Source organism: Felis catus, chromosome B4, assembly GCF_018350175.1.
Source record: "Felis catus isolate Fca126 chromosome B4, F.catus_Fca126_mat1.0, whole genome shotgun sequence".
Lineage (NCBI taxonomy): Eukaryota > Metazoa > Chordata > Mammalia > Carnivora > Felidae > Felis > Felis catus.
Genome location: NC_058374.1, coordinates 117,114,706 through 117,142,571, shown reverse-complemented (window position 1 = coordinate 117,142,571; position 27,866 = coordinate 117,114,706). Strand labels below are relative to the sequence as shown.

At 42.8% G+C, this 27,866-nt stretch overlaps 1 protein-coding gene and 1 pseudogene across 1 annotated transcript; both read left to right on the top strand.

Annotated features, from left to right (window-relative positions):
• Positions 1 to 27,762, top strand: HAL (histidine ammonia-lyase). The gene is made up of 20 exons (XM_006933958.4): positions 1 to 595; positions 1,194 to 1,254; positions 1,362 to 1,389; positions 1,724 to 1,798; positions 1,892 to 1,964; positions 2,057 to 2,123; positions 2,432 to 2,469; positions 3,064 to 3,189; positions 7,408 to 7,547; positions 8,889 to 8,936; positions 9,582 to 9,729; positions 10,484 to 10,579; positions 10,681 to 10,739; positions 11,825 to 11,905; positions 14,745 to 14,810; positions 14,894 to 15,059; positions 17,561 to 17,695; positions 22,088 to 22,196; positions 22,296 to 22,365; positions 25,537 to 27,762. The coding sequence occupies exons 1-20, from the start codon at positions 349 to 351 to the stop codon at positions 25,675 to 25,677; spliced, it is 1,974 nt and encodes a 657-aa protein (XP_006934020.2). The 5' UTR covers positions 1 to 348; the 3' UTR covers positions 25,678 to 27,762.
• LOC111561491 lies at positions 25,265 to 25,382 on the top strand (annotated as a pseudogene).
• Positions 27,763 to 27,866: the final 104 nt, after the last annotated feature.

Below are 27,866 nucleotides of genomic sequence, written 5' to 3'. Positions count from 1 at the left end.
GCCAGCAGGAGGGCACCTGGGACCCCCAGCGTGGGAGAAGCCAGGCTTTGCCGCCAGCAGGGCTGTACCCCGGCTGGACGGGCCGCTCGCCTGCCTGCGTCCCCCTCTCCCGCCCCTCTCTCGGCTGCGAAAACCCACAGGAACCCCGTGCGGCCCTCGATAAATATTTGTCCAACGTGTGGATGAGTTAAGGCGAGGGGAGGGGCGTGTTTTGAAAGTCCAGCGGTGTCCTCCCCGCCGACCACACCTAGGAAGTCCCTCCCAGATAAAACCGTCCCTGCCAGGCTCCTGCCCAGGCAGAGGAGCAGGCGGCCTGGTGGCAGGGCCTCCCTCGGGTCGCGCGGAGCCATGCCCAGGTACACAGTGCACGTGCGCGGGGAATGGCTGGCCGTGCCCTGCCGGGACGCGCAGCTCACGGTGGGCTGGCTGGGCCGTGAGGCCATCAAGAGGTACGTCAAGAATAAGCCAGACAATGGCGGCTTCGCCTCGGTGGACGACGTGCGCTTCCTCGTGCGCCGATGCAAAGGCCTGGGCCTCCTGGACGACGAGGACCCGCTTCAGGTGGCCCTGGAGGACAACGAGTTCGTGGAAGTGGGTGAGTGGCTGGAGGGCGGCGGCCCAGTCCCCGCATCCCTGGGAAGGAGGTCCTGGTGTCCTCTCTGCCCTCCGTGGCGGGGGGAGGGGGGTCGTGCTGTCTCTTAGGTTCCAACAATAACCTGGAGAGGGCAGGATTCTCATCCCCCTTTTACCACGAGGCAGCAGACCCAGAAATGAGGTGGCTTACCTAGAGTCGAGCGCTAGGAAGTAGCAAAGGCAACATCTGAATGCCTCTGCAGGTACAGAATCATTTTGAAGATCCTTCTGCCCTTCAAAAGCACCTCAGCGGACTGGAGGCCAGTGGCCTAAGCGGTTCAGATTTAACACAAAATACAGCTGGGGGTGAGGATGGGGGTGGGGGTGGGCGTTAGATCTTGAACTTCCGTGTAAACCCCGGTCCACGCCTAATACCTGCATCTCTGCATTTCGCTGTCATTTGTAAAGATGCTAGGAGCACTTGAAGGCCTCTGAAGTGGTTTTAAAGCAGCCATTTCTGTAGAAGTCAGAGGCAGTGGAAGAGCCCTTTCTTGGTTTCCAGCAACAATGCACGTCTCCTTTGCCATCTGTAAGGAGCCTGTCTTGCATTCTTGTTTCAGTTATAGAAGGGGATGCCATGTCTCCCGACTTCATTCCATCACAACCAGAAGGAGTTTACCTGTATCCTTTCCTGCAGGCTGGTGGGTCTGCGCTGGGGGGCTGCCCCTGCCAGTGATGGGGTGGGGGCTTTCTCACGTTACCCAGTGTTTTCCTTTACCTGGCTTCAGATACAGCAAATACCGGGAGCCTGAAAAGGTAAACTTCCAGCCGCTCTCTGTTTATAAAGAAAATTAAGTCCCCCTCACTTAAGGAGGGGTGGAGCCAGCAAAATTTTTGAGTGAACACTGTCAGGACGGGGCTTTATCCTGCTCGGTGGAGTAGGCAAATGCATTAATTATGCTCTTCCATTGCTAGCCTTCTTTACTCAGCCTCCTCTTGAGCAAGCAGTCGTTTAAACTAGGACATGAATGTGTCAGAGCAAGGGTAAAATCTCTTGGGTGTCAAAATGTAGTTTTGCTTGAGGCTTCCCTACTCTCTTGTTCAAGCGCCAAGCTGCTCGAGCTCATGGAAGTTCCCTTCTTTTGTGCAGTACATCGCCTTAGATGGGGACAGCCTGACCACAGAGGATCTGGTCAACTTGGGAAAAGGACACTACAAAATAAAGGTATGGGGGAGGGCAGGGGAAGGATGTCCTCTGACCTCTTTCACTGCGTATGGAAGTTTTCAACATGCTCTGCTTTGACCAATGTTTTCCTAGCTCACCCCAACTGCGGAAAAGAAGGTGCAAAAATCCAGGGAAGTCATAGATAGCATCATAAAAGAAAAAACTGGTATTGCTTTCTCTTTGTGTCCTACAATTCTTTTTATTAACCAAACAAAACGGCTTGCATCTAATTGTACAATGTCTGTTTTTTTGTTGTAGTTGTTTACGGTATCACTACAGGTTTTGGGAAATTTGCCAGAACTATAATTCCTGTCAATAAGCTAGAGTAAGTCTAATTCCCACCCTCCTTAGCAAACACAAGCATTCACATGCCACCTGTCCCCATCTTTGAGACTTCTTTCAACAAGAGAAATAATTAACATTTGCCCCAATTTACAGATGAGGAGGATAAGTCTCCTGTTAACTTGTATACGAGTTGGCTTTGAAAACACAGGCTTGCTGGTTTCTTACATTGCATCACGCTGCCTTATTCTGCCTCTCCAAAGATTCAACTGTTCTTTCCTTCATTTTCCCAGCTGAGGAAACGTTTTCACTGCAAGGTATCTGAGAGGGTTTTTTCCTTTTCTCTTCCAGAGAGCTGCAGGTCAACCTAGTACGTTCACATTCTTCAGGTAAATCATTCCAAACAGAGTGAGGCATCCTGTAGCAGCCACGAATAGCTAATGCATTCCAAGAACTAGTGCCAATTCTGCTTCAGGGGAGGAGGGGAAAGAGGAAAGCATCAGACAAGACCACCTTTCAGCTGAATCTGAGAAAAAGGAATGGACCAGGTGGAGAGATGGGGTTGGGGCAGGAGCAGCTAGACTATCATGTCAAGAGTGGTGTATTTAGGGAATGAAATGAAGGCTGGAACTCAGGGCATGAGTTGGTCAGGATGAGGTGAGATGTCAAGAATCCAGTCCCACCTGATTGCAAGGGAGCTTGTGCTGAGGAGTCTGGATGCTATTCCAAGGGTGTTGGGGAGGGTGGGGCTCACTGAAGCATTCTAGGGAAGAGAACTGAGAAGGCAAAACTGGGGCTTCTCCTTTTTCTAGAAGATGGGACTTTAACAAACAGGACAATCAGGAAGGAGAGCAGTGCAAATGCGTCTTGACTGAGTCAAGTCTCTTCTTGACGGTGGTAGGAGACTGGACTGAAATGGAAAAAGATTTGAGAGATGGAGGTAGAAAAGATTTCTAGAAGAAAACATTAATTCCGTTTTGCAGGTGTTGGGAAACCACTAATCCCTGAGAGATGTCGGATGCTCCTGGCTTTAAGGATCAATGTCTTAGCCAAAGGATACAGTGGCATTTCCCTGGAGACCCTCAAGCAAGTTATCGAAGTATTCAATGGTAATGCCATGGATCCCCAGACTGACCCTCCCCTGAGGCTGGGCATATACCACAGGTAGACTTGATTGATGGCAGGGTGACGACTAACAGAGACAAGATGACATCGAATAATGGAGACAAATGGAAATGGGCTTGGTGAGAAGGAGACTACCTGAGGGGACAGGGGTGGGGACAGAGATGCTTACTCCTGTGTACCTTCAACTCACACTTCACCACCCTTCACTTAGTATTTGGTATCTTTAAGTCTGGAACAAACCCCTCAAGTCTGGCCCAAAGCTCAGAGCTGGAAAGAACTTTTAATTCAGCGATGCCCAGATGTGGTTAGAGAAGTTGCATCAAATCATCTGGGAAACACAGTGATTCCTGGATGTCCATCCCAAAGACCAATTCAGTAGTTCTGCTTGGTGCCCGGGAATCTGACATCTTAATGCTCCCCAGATAGTGGAATACCCAGACTTAAATAACTGAAACTTAACTTCTTGCAAAGATAAAACAGAAGCATCAAAGAGATCAAAGACTTGCTTCTGGACCAGGAAGCCATCTCGTGCCAGGATACAATACAGTTCAGCTCTTTGGAGCTTACTTCTCAGGGTAGAAAAACTCCAATGTGGAGACAAGATTTGAAATGCTTAGGAGGCCACCGTCCCTTCTCACAGATAAAGATGAACATCATAGATCAGCGCAGGCTCGGGAAGCTCTTTGGGGTGAAGGTATATGGGGTATCTATGGGTAGACATGGCTGTGCTGAGCAGACCAGTAGTGATTCCACCACCTGTCCCTTCTCCCACCCTGGTCTTCCCTACAATCGCAGATAGTACATCTCTGGTTGTAAACCTACCTATGCTTTATGGGTCAGTCTAGGACCCCCCTAGGTCCCTAGAGTTCTGAGAATTCCCTAGGTGAACTATGATCTGGAAGCTGGCCTGTGGATGGCATTGCTTCATGCCACTAACCTTATCTACAGATGGAAAACACACTGCTATAGGAGTCTGAGTTTACTTTAGAAAGAACAGGACTTTTTTTTTTTTTTTTTTAACTGAGAATTTCCTCCAAAACAGTACATGTCTGTTTATAAGTGGTGGTGAGGTAGTAGGCTGGGTGCCTAGGAATCTGGGCAAAAGTAGAAACAGAGACTATGCTGTCTGTGCTTACCTCCTCAGAGAACCCCTGTGAATACTTTGGTGTGCCTTATCCTTCTAGAACATTTTATAATTCTTTTCTAATGTTAAAATTTACATGTTTCCAAACATTCTCCAATAGTGTTTTTTCCCCCAATAGCTTTTAATGACTGCACACACTCTTTGGTTATATGAGAGTCTCTTAATTCTTTTTTTTTTTTTAATTTTTTTTTTCAACGTTTATTTATTTTTGGGACAGAGAGAGACAGAGCATGAACGGGGGAGGGGCAGAGAGAGAGGGAGACACAGAATCGGAAACAGGCTCCAGGCTCTGAGCCATCAGCCCAGAGCCCGACGCGGGGCTCGAACTCACGGGCCGCGAGATCGTGACCTGGCTGAAGTCGGACGCTTAACCGACTGCGCCACCCAGGCTCCCCTCTTAATTCTTTTTTTTTTTTAATTTTTTAATGTTTATTTTTACAAGAGAGTGAGAAAGCACGCACAGGGGAGGAGCAGAGAGAGAGGATGACACAGAATCCGAAGCAGGCTCCAGGCTCTGAGCTGTCAGCACAGAGCCCATGAACCATGAGATCATGACCTGAGCCAAAGTCAGATGCTTAACCAGCTGAGCCACCCAAAAGTCTCTTAATTCTATGTTGACATCATTTCTAACTTTTTGTTCTTAGAAGCAAGGCTGTAATGAACAACAGCTAACTCCTGATCTTTAAGATACATTGTTACAATTCTTAAAAATTTCTAGGTCTGATTAGGACATGCACAGTAAAAGCAAAGGGGCAGAGGACCAAGGAGGAGGAAAAACTTAAAGGAATAGATAATCCTTATGTGGATACGGGTTTCAGATCACCTTTCTTCCATGCAGCCTGATCTGTATTAGTCCCCTATGTACCGTGTCCCCCAACCAGCTTCACACAGCAAATCTGAGCATGTCCTGGCTAAAATCTGTAATGTCCCTAGGAAAGAGTCTAAACTTAAAAAAAAAAAAAAAAAATGCTTCATATGCTGTACCTTTCATCCTTATGCTTTATCCATTCCATAAATGGAAGCTTGTACCTCCCACTCCCCTTCACCCATTTTGCTCCATGCCCCCACCCCCATCAACCATCAGTTTATTCTCTGTATTTATGAGTCTGTTTCTACTTTTTTTGTTTTTTAGATTCCACGTATAAGTGAACTGGTATTTGTCTCTGTCTCACTACTTTCATTTAGCATAATACCCACTAAGTCCATCTACATTGTCACGAATGGCAAGATCTCATTATTTGCTATGGCTGAGTAGTGTTTCATTGTATATAAATACTACCTCTCCTTTACCCATTCATCTAGCAATGGACATTTGGGCTGCTTCCGTGTCTTGGCTAGTGTAAATAATGCTGCAATTAACATAGGAGGGGCATATGTCTTTTCAAGTTAGTGTTTTCATTTTTGGGTAAATAGCTAATAGTACAATTACTGGATTATGTGGTAGTTCTGTTTCTAATCTTTTGAGGAGATCCCATACATTGTCTGCAGGGGCTGTGCCACTAGCCGTACACAAAATTTCTCTTTTCTCCACATCCTCACCGATACTTGTTGTTTCTTGAGTTTTTTATTATAGCCATTCTGCCAGGTGTGAGGTGATAGCTCACTGTGGTTTTGATTTGCATTTTCCTTATGGTTAGTAATGCTGAGTATCTTTTTATGTGTCTGTCAGCCTTCTGTATGTCTTCTTTAAAAAAAAAAATGGCTATTCAGAGCCTCTGCCCACTTTTTATTTTTTTTTTATTAATTTTTTTTTCAACATTTATTTATTTTTGGGACAGAGAGAGACAGAGCATGAACGGGGGAGGGGCAGAGAGGGAGACACAGAATCGGAAACAGGCTCCAGGCTCTGAGCCATCAGCCCAGAGCCCGACGCGGGGCTCGAACTCACGGACCGCGAGATCGTGACCTGGCTGAAGTCGGACGCTTAACCTACTGCGCCACCCAGGCGCCCCTCTGCCCACTTTTTAATTGGATTATCTGGTCTTTCTAATGTTGAGTTCTGTAAGTTGTTTGTATATTTTGGGTATTAACTCCTTATCAGATATATCATTTGCAAACATCGCACAGTCGGTAGGTTGCTTTTGCATTTTGTTGATGGTTTCCTTCATTGCGTAAGACTTCTAATTTTGGTCTAGTGCCAGTAGTTTATTTTTGCTTTTGCTTCCCTTTCCTGAGGAACTATATCTTAAAAAATGTTGCTAAGGCCAGTATCAAAGCGATTACTGCCTATGTTTTCCTTCTAGGAGTTTTATGGTTTCGGGTCTCACATTTAGGCCTTTAGTCCATTTCACGTTAAGTTTTGGGTGTGGTGTGAGGAAGTGGACTAGTTTTCCCAGCATCAGACAAGCCTGTCTTCCCTGTCATGTATCCTTCTCTCCTTTGCCACTGATTTATTGACCATATAGACATAGATTTATTGCCGGGCTGTCTAGTCTTTCCGTTGATCTGTTTGTCTGTTTCTGTGACAGTGCCACACCATTGTGATTACTACAGCTGTGAAGTGTATCTTGAAATCTGAGACTGTGATAGCTCCAGCTTTGTTCTTCTTTCTCAAGGTTGCTTTGGCTATTTGGAGTCTTCTGTGGTTCCATACAAATTTTAGGACTCTGTGTTCCGGTTCTGTGAAAAATGCCATTGGTGTTTCGATAGGAATTGCCCTGAACCTGTAGATTGCTTTGGTAGAATGGACGTTTTAACAATATGAATTCTTCTGCTCCACGAGCACAAAATGTCATACCGTTTGTGTTGGCTTCCATTTCTTTCATCAATGTTTTATAATTTTCAGAGTACAGATCTTTATAGTCTAAACTTAAAGCGGCTTATAAGGGAAAGAAGGCTTTTTGTTATTGGGAAGGTGCTCTCTCCCACCCACCCTTATTCCCCTCTACCTTTTTTTAATAGCAGTGCAGCCAGGTTCATTAAGCATTAGTTGTGCTCCAGGAACTGTCTTTCCCCAGGTATTTGTGCCATAAAGTGATACTACATCCTATTGGGAGAGGTTGGTCTCGCTGGCAAAGTGAAGACAGCCTCAAGTAACTGGTGCCTACTTCTCTCCCAGCCTCCTGCCTGCCCTACGTTCCAGAGAAAGGAACGGTTGGTGCCAGTGGAGACCTTGCGCCACTCTCTCATCTTGCTCTTGGGCTAATTGGAGAAGGGAAGATGTGGTCTCCAAAGAGTGGCTGGGCTGATGCTAAATACGTAAGACTTTAATAACTTACATTCTGCAGTAATCTCCCTAGGCTGGGCACCGGCTGCACTTGCATACTTTATAGCACTGAATCCTTACAGCAACCCCATCAGGGAGCCACCATTAGTCAAACTAGGTAAGGCTCTTAGCTTCCATACTTTACTATTGGCCCTTTGGACCTGATGGTCACCTTGGTGAAAAGGTACAGCAGTCAGTGTTAATCCCAGCATTTTATTCTGCAGCCGAAAATCTTCCAGTGTCTATCCCGGAGGCCACACACTGTTGCAAATTTATTTAGTTGCTGGTCTCACAGTATAGCGCTGTGGATCATAGTACCTGCTGTATGGCCTCTGGAAAGCAGGCTCCATTTTCCTCCAAGCTTCCACCCCAATGGCTAATCAGAAGGGCTTGCTTTTGGTAAAGCTTTAATGCTTTCCTCATCCATCTCCAAATTCCATCAGAGCAGCCCAAAGAACTATTTGAGGTGTCATCCCAGGTCAATTGCTGAGAGGTTCCCCAATGAAGGGGCAGAGGACCCAGGGGAAGGAAGAAGTTAAAGGAACAGATAATCCTTAGGAGGGTATGGGTTCCAAATCACCTTTCTTCCCTAAAGCCTGATCTTTATTTCTCTGTACAATGTTTTCCCAGCCACCATCACACAGCAAATTCAAGCGTGTCCCAGCTAAAGCCTGTAATGTTTCCCATTGTCCTTAGAATAAAGTCTAAATTTAGACTGGTTTATAAGAGTCTTGTTGGTCTAATCCCTCCCACTAAGTTCTACATTACAGAAACTGGGGGTTCCTTACAGCTGGGATGTGCTGTGCCCGGGACAGAGGGACCAGCTCTTGCTCATTCTTCTCTTCTTCACTCACTCCTGTTCCTCCCTCTAATAAGTCCTCTGGGAAACTTCCATCTCTGCTCCCCTGGTTCTTTTCCCTCCAAATGCGATTTGCCCTTCCTTTGTGCTATCCTACCTACTTCCTGCCTCCTAGGGAATTTCACATACTCTTACTCTGTAAACATGTACTCAGGAAGCAGCAGAAGAAAAAGTGAGTCAGTAATGTGGAAACTGACCACAAAGGACCTAAAACCCAAAATTCGGGGTTACTTCTGTAGACGCTAATGCCCCTGATTTAAGTACAAAAATTATGTGAAATATAAGTCTGCTTTCAGATTAAAGAACAGAACTAGAGAATAGACCAGAGGGGGATGAACAGAACCAGTTTATGAGGTCTGCTCTTTTATAAGACAGATCTTTAGGCTTTAAGGATATTTTATTGATTCCTTATGAAATTAGAAAAAGGCTAGTATTTCATTTGATACCCATTTTTATCTTTTTAATCATTCTGCAGGTCTTGGAGGCTCATGGATTGAAACCAGTTGTTTTGAAACCAAAAGAGGTAAGGAGATTCAAGGAAAATGTATTCGTTTTAACAAGTTTTTATTTATATACTATTTTCAGTCTTAATGTCGGTCTCACTGATTTCTTAAAGTAAATGTGGCTTTCATGTTTGTTAAAAGTTTGTCACTGAAGAAAGGACTCATCCATAAGCATTCAGAAGATTCTGCCCGCCACAAATGTTTAGGGGTTCTCTTACTTAATTCAAACTTCAAATCAGGATCTCTAAGGATCCTTAACAGATGCTATAAGTCAAGATTCCTCAGGGTGCTCTCAGCCAAGAGTCTTGGGCCAGAAATGTTTTAGGATGTCCTGTCCACAATGATGACAAGTTAAAGAAGAAATGCTGCGTAATTAGGAGCTAAAGATTTTATATGCAGCTACACTGGACGTTCATTGTTGTCTTGAGAATGGGGATACTTAACATGTATTCCACTTGCCAGGTTTATACTAGCAATTTCACTTAGGATAGCGCTTAATCCTCAAGTGCTTAAATAAGTCTTACTGCCTTGCACTTTAGAAAACATAAATAAATGTCCTTCAGCTGACAGGTTAACTTTTCTCTTAGGGATGCAAAAGATGTGAAATCAACTTGTACATAGGTTACAATAAATGTAGCAAGGAACTTCTCTCTTTCTTTCCAAAGGGTCTGGCACTCATCAACGGGACACAGATGATCACCTCCCTGGGCTGCGAAGCTGTGGAGAGAGCCAGTGCTATTGCACGTCAGGCTGACATCGTGGCGGCCCTGACCCTTGAGGTGCTGAAAGGCACCACCAAAGCCTTCGATACTGGTCAGCATGGTTCTTCCATTTGGTTGCTATTCAGTCGTTCAGAGCTGGTTGGGTGGGCTGGTCCAGGTCTTTAAACATGAGTGGTGGGGATGCGTGGTAGGGGAAAAAGAGAAAACCCAAGGGCCTATGGCATACACGATACTGCCACAGTTTCATCTAAGTTATGCCATGCTTGATCCTCGGAATGACCACATTTTACAGATGCTGACTCTAGAATTCACCCAGTGTTCTGGATCATCCAGGCCCAACTCCCATCAAACTGTGCACTGTCTTAGGAATCTGTTCACAGGGTTTTAGAAGTAGAGTAGGATTAAAGTTGGTCTCCATTAGAAAATGGAGAGAGAAAAACCATAGAAGTTGTAGTTTACCTGGAAAGTAATGAATTTGAAAGATTCCCTACCATTCTATGTAGTAGGACAGAAATCTGCCTAAAATTGATGTAAAACTGTCTAAAATTGGCCACTGTGGAGGTTCCTTCCATTAGGAGCCTAAATCCTAAATTAGGGTAGGCCCAAGGTCTTGAGTTGAATTCCCAGGGGGCTTACCATGTAGTTTGCACTCGGATATTTAAAGTAGAAAGAGTACAGTCAAAGGAAAAGCTTGCTTTTGGAGTTGAGGTTCTAACTGTGAGTGGTGGTAAGAACCCCTGGGATTTTGAAGGCTTGTGTCAGCACCATGGATGGTCCTGAACCATCACCAATGGTAGTTCGTGCTAATGGAAGAAGTGCTCAGACGTGTTCTCCATCAATTCTAGACATTCATGCTGTTCGCCCTCATCGTGGGCAAGTTGAAGTGGCTTTTCGGTTTCGGTCACTCTTGGACTCGGATCACCACCCTTCTGAAATAGCAGGTCTGGGGATGTTTTTGTGAGCGAGCTTATTTGGTTTTATGTTTTGTGGGAAAAAATTGATAACTTTGAAAAAATTGCTATCCCTTCCACCTCTTCCACAGAAAGTCACAGGTTCTGTGATCGTGTTCAGGATGCATATACCTTGCGCTGCTGTCCACAGGTAAACAAACAAAAAGACTTTTCTTTTTTTCCCGATTCAGGGAGGGGTGAAAAGAAAAAGAGGTAAGTGTTAAAAAGTCATGTAATGGTCAATTATAATCCAAATTTCTTTACTGCCTCTGTTAAAAATTATGTATGTCATACTTCCCTTTGTCCAATTATTTTAGTTTCTATTCTATATATTAAGCTGTTTGTTTGTTTCCTTTTGAAGTGTTTTGCTCAACTCCCTTGTACAGAAGCACAAGAAACAACTTGCTGTGTTGGTTTAGTGCCGTAACTTTTTAAAATTCTTAGTGATAACATCATCCTAACCAGTTACTGGTTCTCCCTTCTAGATATAGCAAGAACCAGCTTTCAGAGATGTTTGCAGGAAAGTCTAATCAAAATTAAGTGCACATCATGGTTGTACCTTATCTTCATTTAATAAGCAGATATAAACCACCATAAATAAATCTGTGAGGCTTAACTTTAGACTAAAACAATGCAGAAGACCTGAGTGGGCATGAGGCATCCAGTATTGTAGATGTTATAACTCATTTGTGAATGGCAATTAGTTGAGTAAGAAATTAACACACAACTCAAGAATGAAACAATATTTGATCTGGTGCCAGATTCTGTAGTGTAATAGGGTCCTCCCTAGAATAAATACCCTGTTTCCTTTAACTCATCAAGTTCTATTCTAGCTAGTTGATCAAAAACGTCTATGGAAAATCGCTAAATTAGCCCTACAGTACAAATAAATCCCAGTTTAAAACTTCCTTGCTATTCGGGGTGCCTGGGTGGCTCAGTTGGTTGTGTCCATCTCTTGATTTCGGCTCAGGTCATGATCTCATGGTTCATGAGTTCAAGCCCCGCATCAGGCTCTGCACTGACAGTGTGGAGTCTGCTTGACATTCTCATTCTCTCTCTGACCCTCCCCTGCTCATGCTCGCTTGCTCTCTCTCTCTCTTTCTCTCTCTGCCTCAAAATAAATAAATAAACATTAAAAAAACATTCTTGCTATTCTAATAAGAATATAAGACTCTGTGTGACAGACACCATTATCAGTGTTTTCAATGTATTAACTCATTTAATCTTGTATTTTAGGTCCATGGTGTGGTGAATGACACAATAGCGTTTGTGAAGAACATCATTACCACAGAACTTAACAGTGCAACAGACAATCCTGTATCTTTTGACTGCTTACTAAACTGTAGTTACAGAAATCAAGCTGGTAATTTTTAGATATGCTAAAGCGATCCTTTTGTGTAGTGTCTCTGTTGTTACTCCATTTCATAGACTAAGTACCTGAGGTTCAGAGGAACCTCAGAGCTGATGATTGGCAGGGGCAGGTCTGTGAACCTAATTTCACTTCAGAGACTACTAACACACTGTGCTTTCCAAATGGACTCATTAAAAGCTAACGCACATATTTCCGGCATTGGCTGAGAGGTTTCATGAAAACCTTTGCCCTAAAACCCAGTGCTGAGATTGCTGATAGAAAGATGAAAACCAAGGTCACAAGTGTGATTATGGGGATCCTGGGTAGGTTTGCATTTATGCAAGGCTTCCCGGTTCTTGTGACGCATGAAACAGAAGGCAGCTTGTTAACACTTATCAAAGTATTGATTAACGAGTTACGGCTTTCCTCATCTCAAGTTTTTATTTTTGACATGGAGTGTACTCAAATCAGTATTTCCATATTTCTACAGAGAATAGTAAGAATGCTTCTATTTTTCAAGGATGCAGCCCTTCTCTCCTTCATGGTGTGGTTATCTTAGAGCCATCTTGTTTTTGCTATGGAATATTCTTTGAGGGTATAGTTCCCCCAGACGTTGATGTGATCACTTGGGAGTCACACTGGCAAAGTTGTCACAGAGGTACCCAGTACTGCCTTTGAAGACCACCCAACCCTTAGGAATATATGCCTTCCTATCCCATGTCGGCCTCAGTTCTTAATACGGGACAAAGTGCTGAGTTAGCAACCCTGGAAGTAGCTCACAGCTTAGCTTCGCAGACAGGTTTCACAACAGCTGTGAAAGATTCATCACAAGACCCTTTTAGTGTGATTTCTCTGACAAGTTTACTTCAGGATGTGTGTTTTATGTCCTCTCAGATTGTTTTACAGTTAAGTCAAACCCACACTAAGTAATCCTCAACTCACTCACCTCAACATACTTCGCCCCCCCAAAATGGACTAGAATTTTCATGAAGTCTATGCAGTCTGTCTCATCTGTCAGTTCTTGTCAGTTCTGCCACTGTGAGGAAAGGCATCCTTTCTACACTTAGATAATTTAGACCTGAAAGGGTATCTTATAGAGTAAAACAAAACAAAACAAAATGAAAAAACAAAGAAAGAATTGCCATTAAATTATTGGATATGGGAGAGGGATAATTCCTTACTAAATTCTTACACTACCACTTGCCCCAGCAAAAGTTTCAGCCAACAGTCTTTTCCTTTCTCAATTAAAGATTCTTAATTATTGATGAAATTCCAATAAGGCCATATTTGAGAGTTCTCCTACAATGGTGGTGTTACTTGAAAGAATAGTCTTCTGAATTTACCTGTTGTAGATATAGAGCACCTATTACATAGTTGCTAGATGTTATGGGAACTAAATTCGAATTGCTATAATCTGATAGCCAGCAACCAAATTTGGAACAACTGGAGAACAACAGAACACGCTTACGTTTTAAATAGGTGCAGATATTACTTGCTATAAGGATTCAGAGAATGGAGAGAAGACTAAGGCCTGTGACTGGGGGTGGCTTGGTACAGAAGAGCCAGCATTGGGCCTAATCGGCTCACGGATATATGTACAGAAAAGAGTAACTCCAAACTTGACTAAGTTAGTGTAATACGTGCATCTCCAGTTCCTTGGAAGTCAGAACCTGTCTCAGAGTTCCTAGTTCATAGATCATATTCTCTAGTCCAGGAGGTGAAAATTAGCTGTTTGGAATCTGCAAGGAGGATCTGTTACTGCCTTTTGTCTGAGTGCCTGTTGATCCAAGTGAAGTGCATGATACAAAGGAATGATCCTTGAGGGCATTGATATGCAGGGAGTCTAAGCTGCCTCCTACTTAGATTGGTTTGCAACAGCCTATTGGCTGCCATATGCTGTGAATGCTGGCATAGGATCACTGAGTAGAGAGTTTGAAAACGTTCCCAGGATTGATTGTTCCAGACAATTTGGTGGTTGCTCATCAACAGTCTTCATTCAGCAAATTCTTCTAGGGAGCACAAGCTCACATTGCCCCCTGCCAAAAAAGATTTGCTTTTAAACTGGCGTCCCGGTCTCTCTTCTTAGTTTCAGATATAGACTGTTTTGAGGGAAATTACTAACCGCTAAAATTACTATGGTTGTGGTGCTTGAGAATCTCTAATCTCAGGGGAAAAAAATTGATGTTTCATGTTTTCTTGGCCCCCCGTTGGGTGTACATGATTCCTCATTAAGGTTTGGGATATTTGTTTTGCTGTTTTTGGGTTTTTGTCCCTTTATGTCAACAACTGCTTGTAGAGAGAATCTCCTTCCCTCCACCCATATTTGTACAAGGGCTATCAGTGCTACAAATTGGTGGGTTGGGAAAAGAGTCACACAGGTATCCCCTGCTTCTTGAAAGTCTGCATTACAGACTTACATTAGTACTTGTTTTCACGGACTGAAAGAAATCTGAAGCGGTAACAGCAGTATCACCGAGCTCCTTCCCTGGGAACCATACTCAGCATCTCAGCATCAGGCTGCCAGGGCTTTGAACTGTATGAGCATCTGTGCTTTATCTTAATTTATTTTGTGCATCCATTAGCAAGATGTGTCCTCTGGTATCAGAAGGCTAAAAGAGGTGATTTTGAGGGTCTGGGAATGCTCAAAAATTTTCCATGTAAATTAATGGTAAGCACTTCTTCCCTTTACGCCATTTTGGTTTAGAAAAGATTATCATAGGAACGCTCTACTTTCGGATGGTGGGGGAGACCTCTACTTGCAGTGATCAGCAAATGTTATATTCAAGCCTTAACCTGTTTTGAAAGATGGTATTTGCCAGTAGGGGAGAGACTATTTCTGGAGGAAACTTCCATGGTGAATACCCAGCCAAAGTAAGCTTTTTAGAATTGCTCCTGACCCTGAAAGCATATTCCAATTTAGGCTCAATTCAACTGAATTGAGTCACTCTTTCTAGGCCCTGGACTATTTGGCCATTGGAGTTCATGAGCTTGCTGCTATTAGTGAAAGAAGAATCGAAAGGCTCTGTAACCCCTCCCTCAGCGAGCTGCCTGCCTTCCTGGTTGCTGAGGGTGGTCTGAACTCGGGATTCATGATTGCACATTGTACAGCTGCAGCCCTCGGTAAGAACACTGCCCACTTCTCAGGATGCAAGCCCGTCCTTTTTATCTGAAAATGTCAAATTTTGTCCTTGAATGAGGTTTTTCCCCACCTCATTTGCATCCTACCTGTCTCAATACAAATGCAGAAGGAAGCCTGACATATTTTAGGGGAAAAAAAAAAAAAAAATATATATATATATATATATATATATATATAAAATAAAATGTAAACAAAGTTGAAGTAAAACAGAATAATACCCCAATGAGTTTGTAAATAATGAGGTTTCCACAATTTCTCTGTAGGAAGCAATTTAACGTCACATACGAATGTCATGTTTGTAGCTTTTTCCCTAATCGCAATTTGGAGACTATCAGAAGGAAAAAGACAAAGATATCCATAATTAAGGTGAAACATGAACGGACTTGGATGTTTAAACGTTGGATACATTTCAGTAGATATACTGACCTCTAAGAGCATAAAGATGTGATTACAATATGCAAAAATGCTTATAAGAAGCAAATGCCCTCTATGAGAACTGAGGTTCAGTGTCACTGATTTCTGAATTAAAACTTTAAGTAACACATCAGAACAAGGCCTGGTACAAAGGACCTGCTAAGGACTTAATTCATAATTACTCACTTCACGGTCACAACAATAGGCAAGGCACTATCATTACCCCCATTGCATAGATGAATACCAGATGATCTGAGAAGTTAGGTGACTTACCCAACATTGAACGGCTCGCAAGTAGAACTGAATTCAAACCCAGGCATTTTTGTCCTCAAATCTATGCTCTCACTTCAATTAATGCAGATCTCATTTTAATGAGTACATAATCCTAATATGACTGCCAAATTTAACAAAAGAAATGCAGGATGTCCAGTTAAACTTGAATTATTTGGGACATGCTTATACTAAAAAGTTATTTGTTTTTTATCTGAAATTCAAAGTTAATTGAGCATTCTGTATTTTTTCTGGCAAACCTACCCATGAGGCAGGAGATCACATGGTTACTTAAGAGCATAGACTCTGGGTCCAAATCCCAGCTCTGCCATTTACCAGGAGTGTGATATGGAGCAAGTTTCTTAATCCTATTGACCCTCCGTTTACTCCTCTGTAAAATGGGGGTGATAAATTTACCTAATGGGGCTAATTTGAGAGTTAAATGAATTATTGCATATAAAGCCTTAGAACTATGCCCGGCATGTCTCTAAGCAGTAAGTAAATATTAGTTGCTATTAGGATTACTCCTAACCCTTTCCTCACCAAAGCCTCACATGGAAACTCAATAAACCCAACAGAGACCCTGAATTCATGATGTCCTCTGCCGAGGATCTTCTATTTGCTCACTTAACCCCCTTATGAAAATACTCCCTTAAAGGACAGCAACTTCTCACATTAACATAGGGAGATTGTGGTTGATTTCTAGAAAATATTAGGGACTTCAGAAAGCTTCGTTTGAATGTGTTTGGCTTCCCTAAACTGACTATTGAAGTCGTTCAACTTGCTTTCTTTATAATGAAATGGGTAGTTTTCTTTTGGGGGGACATGTAACTTCTCTTTCTGAATGAGCCTCACTACAGCCTGCTTATCCATCTAATGGCAGGTGAAGGGTCACAGGACCTGGGCCTTGCAGTGCTGAAACCTGGCAAGTCCTGGGGAGACCAGGACGAGTTGACCACCCTAGTTCACGTAGCTAGATTACCTCAGGACCCCTTATGGCACAGAAAACAACTGAAGTCTCACTCAGCCACTCTCAGGGTCAAAAATGTAGGGAAGAAAACGCTCTGAGTTTGGCCTTCCCTGGCTTCTGGAGCTGGGGAGGAGCTCTGGAATCTAGGTCCTCCGTATTTAATGTGTTGTCTTCGAGTCAAAATTCCAGCCACCACCTGGGAGCTTATCAGAATCTCAGGCCCACACGAAACTCAACATTTGCATTCTGATAAGATGGAGCGAGTCATATGCACAATAAAGTTTGGGAGACACCAATCCAGGCCATCACTAGGATTTCCCCAGCCTCCCCAAGTTATCTCCGGCAGTCGTGAAGCCTGTGCTTAACCCACTGCCTCCACTTATATAATCACTGAACAGTCTGAACTGAAAAATATCCTTGCTCAAGATCTGGGGTCCAGTCTCCATCCCCAAACACCACCCTGAATTCTAAGGCCTCCTCTGGTGATAGTACCAGTCAATTGTTCTTGAGTACTTAGAAAAGACCATCACGTATTTTTTTTCCTAGTCTCCCTAGCATGCTAAACGTTTCCTGTGTTTTCAACTGGGCTTTGTACTATTAGGGTTCCCATCTGGTCTTATCTCAGAATTCATTATTGGCTCCAAGTCCTTCTCACTTTGATACAAACCCAACCTGCTTCCATTTCCCAAAATAATTTTGGACCATCTGGTGCTTGGATAACAACCGAGAGCTCCTGGAGGGGCTCCCCCATGACGTTGGGCATGGGGAGAAGCCAACATGGCCATTTTTCCTATTAGAAGCATGTTTAACTTGCACGGCCTCTTGCAGTTTCTGAGAACAAGGCTCTGTGCCACCCCTCGTCGGTGGACTCTCTCTCCACCAGCGCGGCCACAGAGGACCATGTCTCCATGGGAGGATGGGCAGCAAGGAAGGCACTTCGGGTCATCGAGCATGTGGAGCAAGGTAAACCCAGCCAGTCTGGGATGGCAAGCCTCTCTGATTAACTTCTACATGTGCGAGCCTCAAAACAGGCAGCATCAGCATCACCTGGGAACTTGTGAGAAAGGCAGACTCTTAGGCACCACCCCTCAAGACCTGCTAAAGTAGAAACTCTAGGGGAGAGAGCAGGACAATCTGGTTTAACCAGTCTTCCAGGTGATTCTGATGCTCGCTGAAAATTAAGAACCACACCTGCTGACCTATCAGGTTTATTGGTTGGCTTTGTTTTTCAAACAATTTAAAACATATTCAGAAGTAGAGAGATTAGTACCATGAGCCCTCATTTACACCTCACTCTGACTCAACAGCACATTTGCTTCATTTTTTCTTTTACTTTTCTCAAGTTATTTTCAAGCAAATCCCATCACATACATTATTTTCTTCCTGCATTTTTATCTACCATGATGCCATTATCACATCCAACAAAGTCAACAAGTCTTGGGGTCACTGATAAGTCCATATTCAAAATTTCGCAATTATCTCAATGCCCTTACGGTGGGTTTTTTTCAAATCTAGATTTAAGGCCCACATTTTAAATTTGGTGTGTTAAAGGCTTTAAGCTTCTTTTTATCTAGAACAGTCCCCTCTCCCTTTTTTTTCTTCATGCCATGGACTGGATTAAAAAAAAAAACCAAAAAACAAACAAAAAACCAAAAAACCAGGTCAGTCTTCTGTTAGAAACTGACATTCTGCATTTACCTGTTGGCTGCCTTATGGTGTTACCTTTAACTTGTTCTCTAGCCCTTGCATTCCCTGTATACTGCGGTTGTTCCTAAAGGCTTGACGAGATTCAGATCCAAACCTTCTGGCAGATACTTCTAGGGTGGAAGTGCGTTAGGCCAACCTCTCTCTGCCTTCTAAATTACTGCTTGTTTTGTTTATTGGTTTTTAAGTTTATGTATGTATGTATTAGAGAGAGAGAGAGAGAGAGAGAGAGACAGAGAGAGAGACAGAGATTGTGCAGGGGCAGAGAAAGAGGGAGGCAGAGAATCCCAAGCAGGCTTCTCACTGTCAGCACAGAGCCTGACGCAGGGCTTGAAACCACCAACTGCGAAATCATGACCTGAGCTGAAACCAAGAGTCAGACACTCAACCAACAGAGTCACCCAGGCACCCCTTGTTGAGCTTTTTAATTTTTTTTAACGTTTATTTTTTGAGAGAGAGAGAGAGAGCAGAGCGCGAGCAGGGGAGGGGCAGAGAGCAAGGGAGACACAGAATCTGAAGCAGGCTCCAGGCTCCGAGGGGGGGGGGGGGGGGTGTCAGCCCAGAGCCCGATGCGGGGCTCGAACTCACAAACTGTGAGATCATGACCTGAGCAGAAGTCAGAGGCTTGACGGACTGAGCCACTCAGGCGCCCCCTTGTTTAGTTTTTTTTTTTTTTTAAAGGAATTGCCTTCCCTTAAGCATTGTTATCTAAGCTCCTAAATTTTTGCAACTGTATTGGAAGCAGTTGGCTGACAAGAGTATCACTACGGTAATTCCCACCTTATCCACGGGGGAAACGTTCCAGGACCCCCTGTGGATGCCCAACACCACGGGTAGTACCAAGTCCTACGTATACCATGTTTTTTCCTATACACACATACCTATGATAAAGTTTAATTTGTAAGTTAGGCACAGTAGGAGATAAGCAAGAACAATAAAATAGAACCATTATAACAATATATTGAAATAAAAGTTATGCGAATGTGAACTCTCTCAAAATACCTGACTGTACTCACCCTTTCTTGTGACTGTGTGAGAAGATAAAACGCCTACAGACGAGATGAAGTGAGGTGAATGTCTCAGGCGTTGTGACGTAGCGTCAGGCTTCTATTGACCTGATGATTCATCAGAAAGAGGAACCTGACAAATCATCAGGCTCACCTGCTTCCACACGGTGGTTGATTGCAGGCCACCAAAACTGTGGAAAGCGGAACAGTGGATAAGCAAACACTGCGGTATTTGAAGATAAATGTGGGAGAGCTGAGTATTCTTGTTAACAGCTGGATCGAGATATAATTTACATACCATACAATCACCCGTTTAAATTGCACACTTGAGTTGCTGTTAGTATATTCACAGAGTTGTGTCGTCACCACCACCAAGTTTGGAACATTTTCATCACCTCAGAAAGAAACCTCGTACCCTTTACCTATCCGTCTCCTATTGTCCCACCCTGTCCCCGGGCTTAGGCACCCACTAATGTACTTTTCTCTCTCTGTGGATTTGCCTATTCTGGACGTTTCACGTAAGTGTCATACAATATATGCCCTTTTGTATCTGGCTTCTTTCAGTCAGCATAATGTGTTCAGGGTTCCTCCATGGCGTAGCATGTATCAGTACATCATTCCTTTGTATGGCCACACATTCCATTTTATGGATTTAACACATTTTGTTTATCCATTCATCAGTTGAGAGATGTTTGGGTTTTGTCTGCCTTTTGGCTAATATGAATAATGCTACCATAGACATTTGTGTACAAGTTTTTATGAAGACGTATATTTTCATTTCTCTAGAGTGGAATTGCTGAGTCATATGGTGACTGACCTCCATCTTTTTGAGGAACTGCCAGACTATTCTCCAAAGTGGCTGCACCATGTTACATTCCTATCTGCAGTGTTTGAGAGTTCTAATTTTTCCACATCCTCACCAACACTGGTTATTAACTGCCTACCGGACTGTGTTCCTAATGTCCATTCTTGAGATGGTCTCCCCATTAAACATGTGGCTCTGGCCAGAAGGTTAAGGAGACACCCTTATCAGACTCCTATCCAGATCGGATCTTCTAGCCAGTTCTTCAGCAAATTAACCTTACTGTCAAAAGACACCAAATCAAGGCACCATCATCTCCTTTTGATTGATATCTCCTTGTTTTTACTACAGTTCTTCCATAGTCACCACATACAATAACCCCGGTGAACTTCTTAAAATGTAATTTTGATCACACCATGTTCCTGCTCAAATTTGCCAAGTTTCCTCATCGTACTCAAAACAAAACCCAGCCCCCTTCCTGTAGCCTACCAGGATCATGGGTGATCTGGCTTCTGGCTCTCACTGGCACCTGTCTCCATTCCATTCGATACCTTGGAGCCACAGTGTTATTCTTGTACCTGCCAGTACCTCAGCATCTGTGTCCTCGCTGGTCTCTCTGCCTGCAACATTGTTCCCCAAGGACTTCACATGGTTCACTTCTTCACTCTATCTTTGTAGCTGTGCAGATGTCACCTCAGATGCCTTCCCTGTCCACCCCAGCTCAACTTCTTAAAGTTTCCAATACCTTACATATGAAGTGAGGGGACTAGACTAGAAGATGTAAAGTTTCTTCCAGGTCCAAAATAGATTCATTTATTTCATCCTCTCCTATTGTGACTTGTCTGTACCCACCAGAGTTTGTGATGCAATTCATAAATTCTAAGACGAAAAGTCAAATATTTTCAATACAAATATTCAAGTCAAATATTTTCAGTTAACCACTTAAATGGTTTGATCAACTTTACGCTTCTAAACTATTTTTTCTTGGCAAATAATGGAATCCAAATGTAGAGAAACTTAGATGTCAATATTCAAAGCCAATCACAAGGTATGGTACATTTAATAAGTTCTTAGCTAGGAAAAACCTGTGTAAGGATTGTTTTATCAAGAAGCCGAAAGTTGGCAAAGTACCAATTTCTAGAATTGCATTTTTTTAAATTTTTTTAATGTTTATTTCTGTAAGAGAGAAAGACAGAGCAGGACCAGGAGAAGGGCAGAGAGAGAGGGAAACACAGAATCTGAAGCAGGCTCCAGGCTCTGAGCTGTCAGCACAGAGCCCAATGCAAGGCTCGAACTCACAAACCGTGAGATCAGGACTTGAGCCCAAGTTGGGACACTTAACCAACTGAGCCACCCACGCGCCCCTAGAATTTCAGTTTTAATGGGCCTGGGAGCCTTTGAGTTTGAAGGTTTGAAATGAGCACTATAGAATTAGTCCCAGCCTTAAAAAAAACTCATTTGCTTATGCACTGGCTCCTTCAATCCTTTGATGAAAGTCTATTGCCAGGTATTTCAAGCCAAAAGAAATAGCAAGACTAAAAACAAATTGAAATTTATGCAAAGGTGGAAATAGGACAAAGATATCATCCATCTTGATCAGATAAACAGGAAGTGGGGGGCTAAGACATTTAGCTGGAGAGTGCTCTCCTTCTTAACATTAAAGATACAGCCAATAGGTTAGAAAAGCAAATTTAAGATGGTAACCAAACACCAAGGCAGCTTTATTCTACCACTAGACAGAGAGCTATCTCTTAGTTGGCTAGCAGTGTCGACTTCCTCGTGAGTTATATCCCCCCAGCACGAAGTCAGGCTTTAATCATCCCTCCACCTTTCTTATTGTAGTGCTGGCCATCGAACTTCTGGCAGCCTGCCAGGGCATAGAGTTTCTACGCCCCCTGAGAACAACTACTCCTCTGGAAAAAGTATATGACCTGGTGCGCTCTGTTGTAAGGTAAAGTCAAACAGGTCCCTGGAGATGCCATCATTTCAGATCTGTGAACCCTGGCAGTGGTGAATGTTTGGCTGATGGTTTGATGTACTTTCTCTGTAGGCCCTGGATAAAAGATCGCTTCATGGCCCCAGACATTGAGGCAGCGCACAGGCTGCTCCTGGAACAGAAGGCAAGTTGGTCACTTGGCTTATATCTTAGTTTTGGGTCATTATGGGAAAGCAAAGTGGGAGTAGGGAGTGAAGAAATATTGTCTTATTCTTTTGTTTCTCGTCTATGCCTTGGGTGTGAACAAAAAGGAACTCGGGCAACTTCTTGTGCAACTTTAAAAAGCTGTCTGATAACCGCTTAAGTGTCCTGTGTTGCACCCAAACATTAAATATCTAATGATTAGAAACTGAAATGATTTTAAATGGAGTTTGGGACAGGTATTCATGGGGAGAAAAAATGAGATGAGAGTTTCATGGATCCCCTTCACCAAGAGCATTCTCTTTCATTCAAAAGTACGTTATCACCACCACCTCCAACTGGTCCAATGATTAAATAGACTCAAAGAGAAAACGAAGTCCCAGGTTTTTACTTCAAAGGTCTACAGGTCTGTCTAGTGCCGTGGGGTGTCCTACCCCATCATCACCCTGATTGAGGTACTACAGGTTCTCTTTACTGCTTATTTTCTCTGGTTTCATTGACTAGAGATTTCTCTGATAGGGACAGATGCCTCATAGGCTGACTCATTTTTTAAATATATTTTTTAAAGTTCTTTAAGCCTTTCGTAATAATTTGTGAGTATCATGTTCTCTAGAATTTCTTGATTTCCCCTGGAACCATTGTTCTGTTCTTGGGGAATGATTTTTCCCTTTGATCTTCACATCTGTCATTTCTAAGTGTGCCCTACACCCTTTGAGGGGACGCCCCTTGCTTGCTGCCAACTTTGGTGCACATAGAGAGGTAGATGAGAGAGGTTGGCCTTTTTTTATTAATTGAAATATAACTGACATATAACATATTCATTTCGGGAGTACAACCTAATGACTTAATATTTGTATATATTGCAAAATGATCACCACAATAAATCTAGTTAACATCTGTCACCATACATAGTTATAATTTCTTCTTGTGATGAGAACTTTTAAGATCTAATCTCTGAGTAACTTTAAAATATACAATACAGTATTATTAACTATAGTCATCATGTGTATCCCCAAGATTTATTTATTTTATAATTGGAGGTTTGTACCTTTTGACCCCCTTTATCCATATCGCTCACCCTCCAACTCCCCCACCCCCACCTCTAGCAGCCACCAATCTATTCCCTCTATCTATGAGCTCAGTTTTTGCCGTTGTGGTTGCTATTTAGATTCCACACATAAGTGAGATCATACAGTATTTGTCTTTCTGTGACTCATTTCATTTAGTATACTGCCCTCACGGTCTATCCATGTTATCACAAATGCCAGGAGTTCCTTCTTTTTTATGGATGATTAACACACACACACACACATACATACATACATACCACATTGTCTCTATCCATTCATCTGTTACTGAAAACCAAGTTTAGCTGTCCATCGCTTGAAAGGCCAATACTCAAGAGATGAGTTTTGATTAGAAAGGAATATGAGTTTTATTCAGGAGGCCAGCCACCTGGGGAGAAATAGACTCTTGTCCAAAAGCCAACTCCCAGGTTTCTGCCTAGCACAGAGGTATTTAAAGGGAGTTAAACAGTTAAGAGAATGCAGTGGTCTATGACATTTCTTACTTACATGCGGACTCAATGATGTCAGCTACAGAGTTATCTCAGTTCTTAGAGGTTGTGGAAGAAGTTCCAGTTTCTTGATGCCCAGGGGAGTGGGGGAGCTGCAAGGAGGTCTGGTTTCTTGGTACCCAGAGGTTGTGCAAGAGTACTTTGTTCTTTTTTTTTTTAATATTTTTTTAATGTTTATTTATTTTTGAGAGAGAGAGAGAGAGAGAGAGAGAGCAACAGAACGAGAGCAGGGGAGGGGCAGATACAGAGGGGGGCGCAGAATCCGAAGCAGGCTCCAGGCTCTGAGCTGTCAGCACAGAGCCCATTGCGGGGCTCGAACTCACGAAGTGTGAGATCATGACCTGAGCTGAAGTCAGACGCCCAACTGACTGAGCCACCCAGGCTCCCCAAGAGTACTTTGTTCTTTCTGCAAAGGAGGGCAAGATCCACAGATGACCAAAGGGAGGTCAATAATCACTGTGTGATCTTAAAAAAGAAAAACATTTTGCTAAAACATTGCTGAGCTAGTTGGAAAGCCAAGGTGGCTTCAAACATACTTGCTGGCCTCTGCCGGCAGGGAAAGTTCTTGGTCCTTTATTCCCCAAGGCCAGTGGTCGGCAAATCTCAAAAGAAACAAATTAATTCTGTTATAGATCAAGGGCCTTAGGTGGGCAAGCAAGAAGTGTGTTACCTTAACTCAAGTTAACTCTTAAGACTGGGTGGAGTTGTTATACATCCGTCTGTGGACACTTAGGTTGCTTCCATGTCTTGGCTATTTGCAAATAATGCTGCAATTAAACCTGGAGATGCACGTATCTTTTCGAGGAAGTTAGCCTTTGAAAGAATATATTTTTTATGGTAATACAAAAGAATAGGAAATCCTCCTTGGTTGTTGGCAGCAAGCTGATAAAAAGCAGTTGTAAACCAAAACCAGGACCTTAACGTGAGAAGACATGATGCTTGAAAGAGAATAGGTTGGTGGGTGGAGGTATAAACAAGGGTCTGAAGCACGCTTCTCAAACTGTGATGTGCGTGTGAATCTCCTGGGGATCTTGTTCCAGATGCTGCTGCTGCTGCTCCACAGGTCACACTTTGAGTAGCAAGGGTGTAAGGAATAGAGCACACACGGCATGGAAATCTGGCAAATGAGGAAATCCACCGCCTTATTCAAAGCTTGTTTTAGAAAACACACGGTCATCGTTTGAGCAACTTTCTTTAATGCTGTCCACACTGAATTCTCTAGGCTTTGTGTGTTTGTTAGCTTGTTTTGCTCCAGAAGAGTAAGCAGCTGAAAACCTTCATGGTAACTCCAGAAAGGTTTCAGACTAGCTTTGCGCAGTGGCGGTATCGTTGCCAATGAGGTTTATCCGAGGTGCGATTATTGCTAATAGAAAGGTTTCAGACTTTGTATTTTAAAATCTGTTAATGCAACCAAAGAGCAGTTGACACAGATCGTATGTCAAATGGCTTAGAACAAAAGCAAGGAAACAGCCGCTACGTGTCTAGTCAGCAATAGACGTTTTGGTCCTACGAGGTTGATGTTCCATGGCATGTGAGAACAGTGTCCTCAACATTTTGACTTTGTTTTGTCCTTCTCAGGTTTGGGAAGTAGCTGCACCATACATAGAAAAATACAGAATGGAACATATTCCAGAATCCAGACCGGTTTCTCCAACGGCCTTTTCACTGGAATTCCTACATAAGAATTTCATCAAAATCCCAGAGTCTGGGGATCTTTAATGGGCTTTGTCATGGATTAGCAGATCAGATGGTACTTTAACAGCAAGCAGTATTATGCTGAGGAAAAGACCTGAGAACTTCCCTGGGTAGATCAACCCATTATTTTATTCCGTTCTTCTAAAACCTACTTTGGTTAGGCTGGTGACTGTATTAGTTGCTGACTGTAGCGCTGTGTTCTTGTTGACTTGGTTTGAGACACGGCAGCTGTTTTCAGATTATAGTTTTCTTTCTTTCTTAACAGGCCACAGGCCACTTAACATTATTTGAACTCAAACAGTTCAAACGGTATCTGGAAACAGATTGATGGTATTCTTTTCCAAATGCATTAGACTTTTGTAAATCTTTTTTGTTTGTTTGTTTGACAAGCTCTTCACTAGATAACTTTGACTGATCGAATTACACTACAATATGGTGGATGTTCTTTAATAGGCCTTGATAAACAACTTGTTTTGAAGTCATAATTTGTCCTTAAGCTTCTCTTTCTTCTATTGATTGAATCATAGTCTAGTCAAGAGGTCAACAAGAGGTTTTGTGCAAAGGAGATGAGGAATGAATAAAGAGATTGCCATTGGAGTGGCCCTTAGTGATATTTATCAAATATAGTGATATTTATCAAATATCACTATATATCTCAAAAAAAATCTTAGATGCTTAAACTGGAGTTAGAGGTTAGTATTACTACTTTCTTCCTATGTGTTAGTACTGTACTCACATTCCTATAGTAACCCTTTGTTAAGGAACCTCCTGTCTCACAAATAAGGAATTTTATGTTCAAAGTTACCCAACCCCTTCTCTGTAATGGTAATCATTAAAATGAGGAACTATTGATAAAGGTCGATGGGGCCTTGGATGTGTTACCCAGTCTGTTTTTTCCTCAAAAAATAAGATAAGGGATCTTCTGGGAAGGCTTAAGTATAATCATTTGGATGAAGGATGGGTCAGATGACCTCTTGGCTTCCCAAGGTTAAGATCTGTGGGAAGATCTTAACCTTCCATTTTGCATCCATTTGTGCAAATATGTGCAAAGCACCCCAAGCGCAGGAGTCTGAAACCGTGGCTCTAAAAACCACAGGAGGCCAGGGAAAGAACAGACACACTTGCCAGCTTGCTTACTTGATTAAAGCCTAAAATGGGTCCAACAGTACCTTTCACAATAGAGTTTTCACTTTTTAGATTGCACCTGTCCATAGGAAAGGCAGAGACAGAAGTGAAAACTGTTGCCTACATCAATTCAGTGATCAAAAAAATGTGCTGAGAACCTGTTTACTGAAATGTTGTTCTTGGCGTTGTTGTTGTAACATGCACGAGTAAGGCTTATTCATTCTTAGCCACTAACTGCAGTGGAGCCAGTATACCCAGCAGTCTGATGACGGCTCTTCACTCCAGTTTGGAGAGGGCTGGATTCCCACGAGCCACTTTCGTCTGCTGGGGCACTTTATTATGGAGTTTTTGATACAGCTCTGTTAGAAACTGATTATCACACGCCTCCAAGAGAGTACAAGGTAAACACAGAATAAACGCAGTCTCAATTGTCTTATGTTGTCACTACATTCTTAGATTTTTATAACAAAGTTTAGCACCTCTTTGGGGAAAGCCTATTCTAACTGCAGTTAATCGAGTTTCTGAAAGATTTCCTCAATGATTGCTAACAAAGTGTCTTTAGAAAGTGTAATTGATTCCTGGTCCTTTCTCTTTCTCCCTGAGTAGCAGCAAGAGTTAATGGTACTGTGACTTCCTCCCCAGCAGGTCATCTGAGCTGCTTCACCTGTCGTCTCAGGGCAGCCAGAGGGCAAGCCCCAAAGCCTCAGGGCTTTTATGCCTCTACTTTGCCATACTTGCTAGTGTCCTTTCAGCCAAAGCAAGTCACATTCTCAAGCCCAAGTCAATCTGGAAGAATAATAGTCGATGGAATGGGCATGTGATTTGCAGAACATTACTGTAACAATTTACCACTATACATGAAATCAAAAACATAACCTGAACAATTCAAGACACTCTTCATTACTACTTTAAACTTGAGTCTCATTTCTGGATCTGGTTACTGGATTATTATATTTTGATTAAACCTTCTAATTATGAATAGCATCATTTTGCATTTGGGGTGTTACTTTGGTTGAAGATATTAATTTATTAAATGTAAACGTTAAAAATATACCCAAAAAACAAAGCCAGAAAAAGAGTTGGAAGAA

Bases quoted from the DNA above. Each gene is read 5' to 3' on its own strand.
- HAL (XM_006933958.4), top strand. From the start codon at position 349: ATGCCCAGGTACACAGTGCACGTGCGCGGGGAATGGCTGGCCGTGCCC. The intron at 11,906-14,744 runs GTATCTTTTGAC...CTGTTTTGAAAG, and splicing joins ACAGTGCAACAGACAATCCT to ATGGTATTTGCCAGTAGGGG. The intron at 22,197-22,295 runs GTAAAGTCAAAC...CTTTCTCTGTAG, and splicing joins CTGGTGCGCTCTGTTGTAAG to GCCCTGGATAAAAGATCGCT.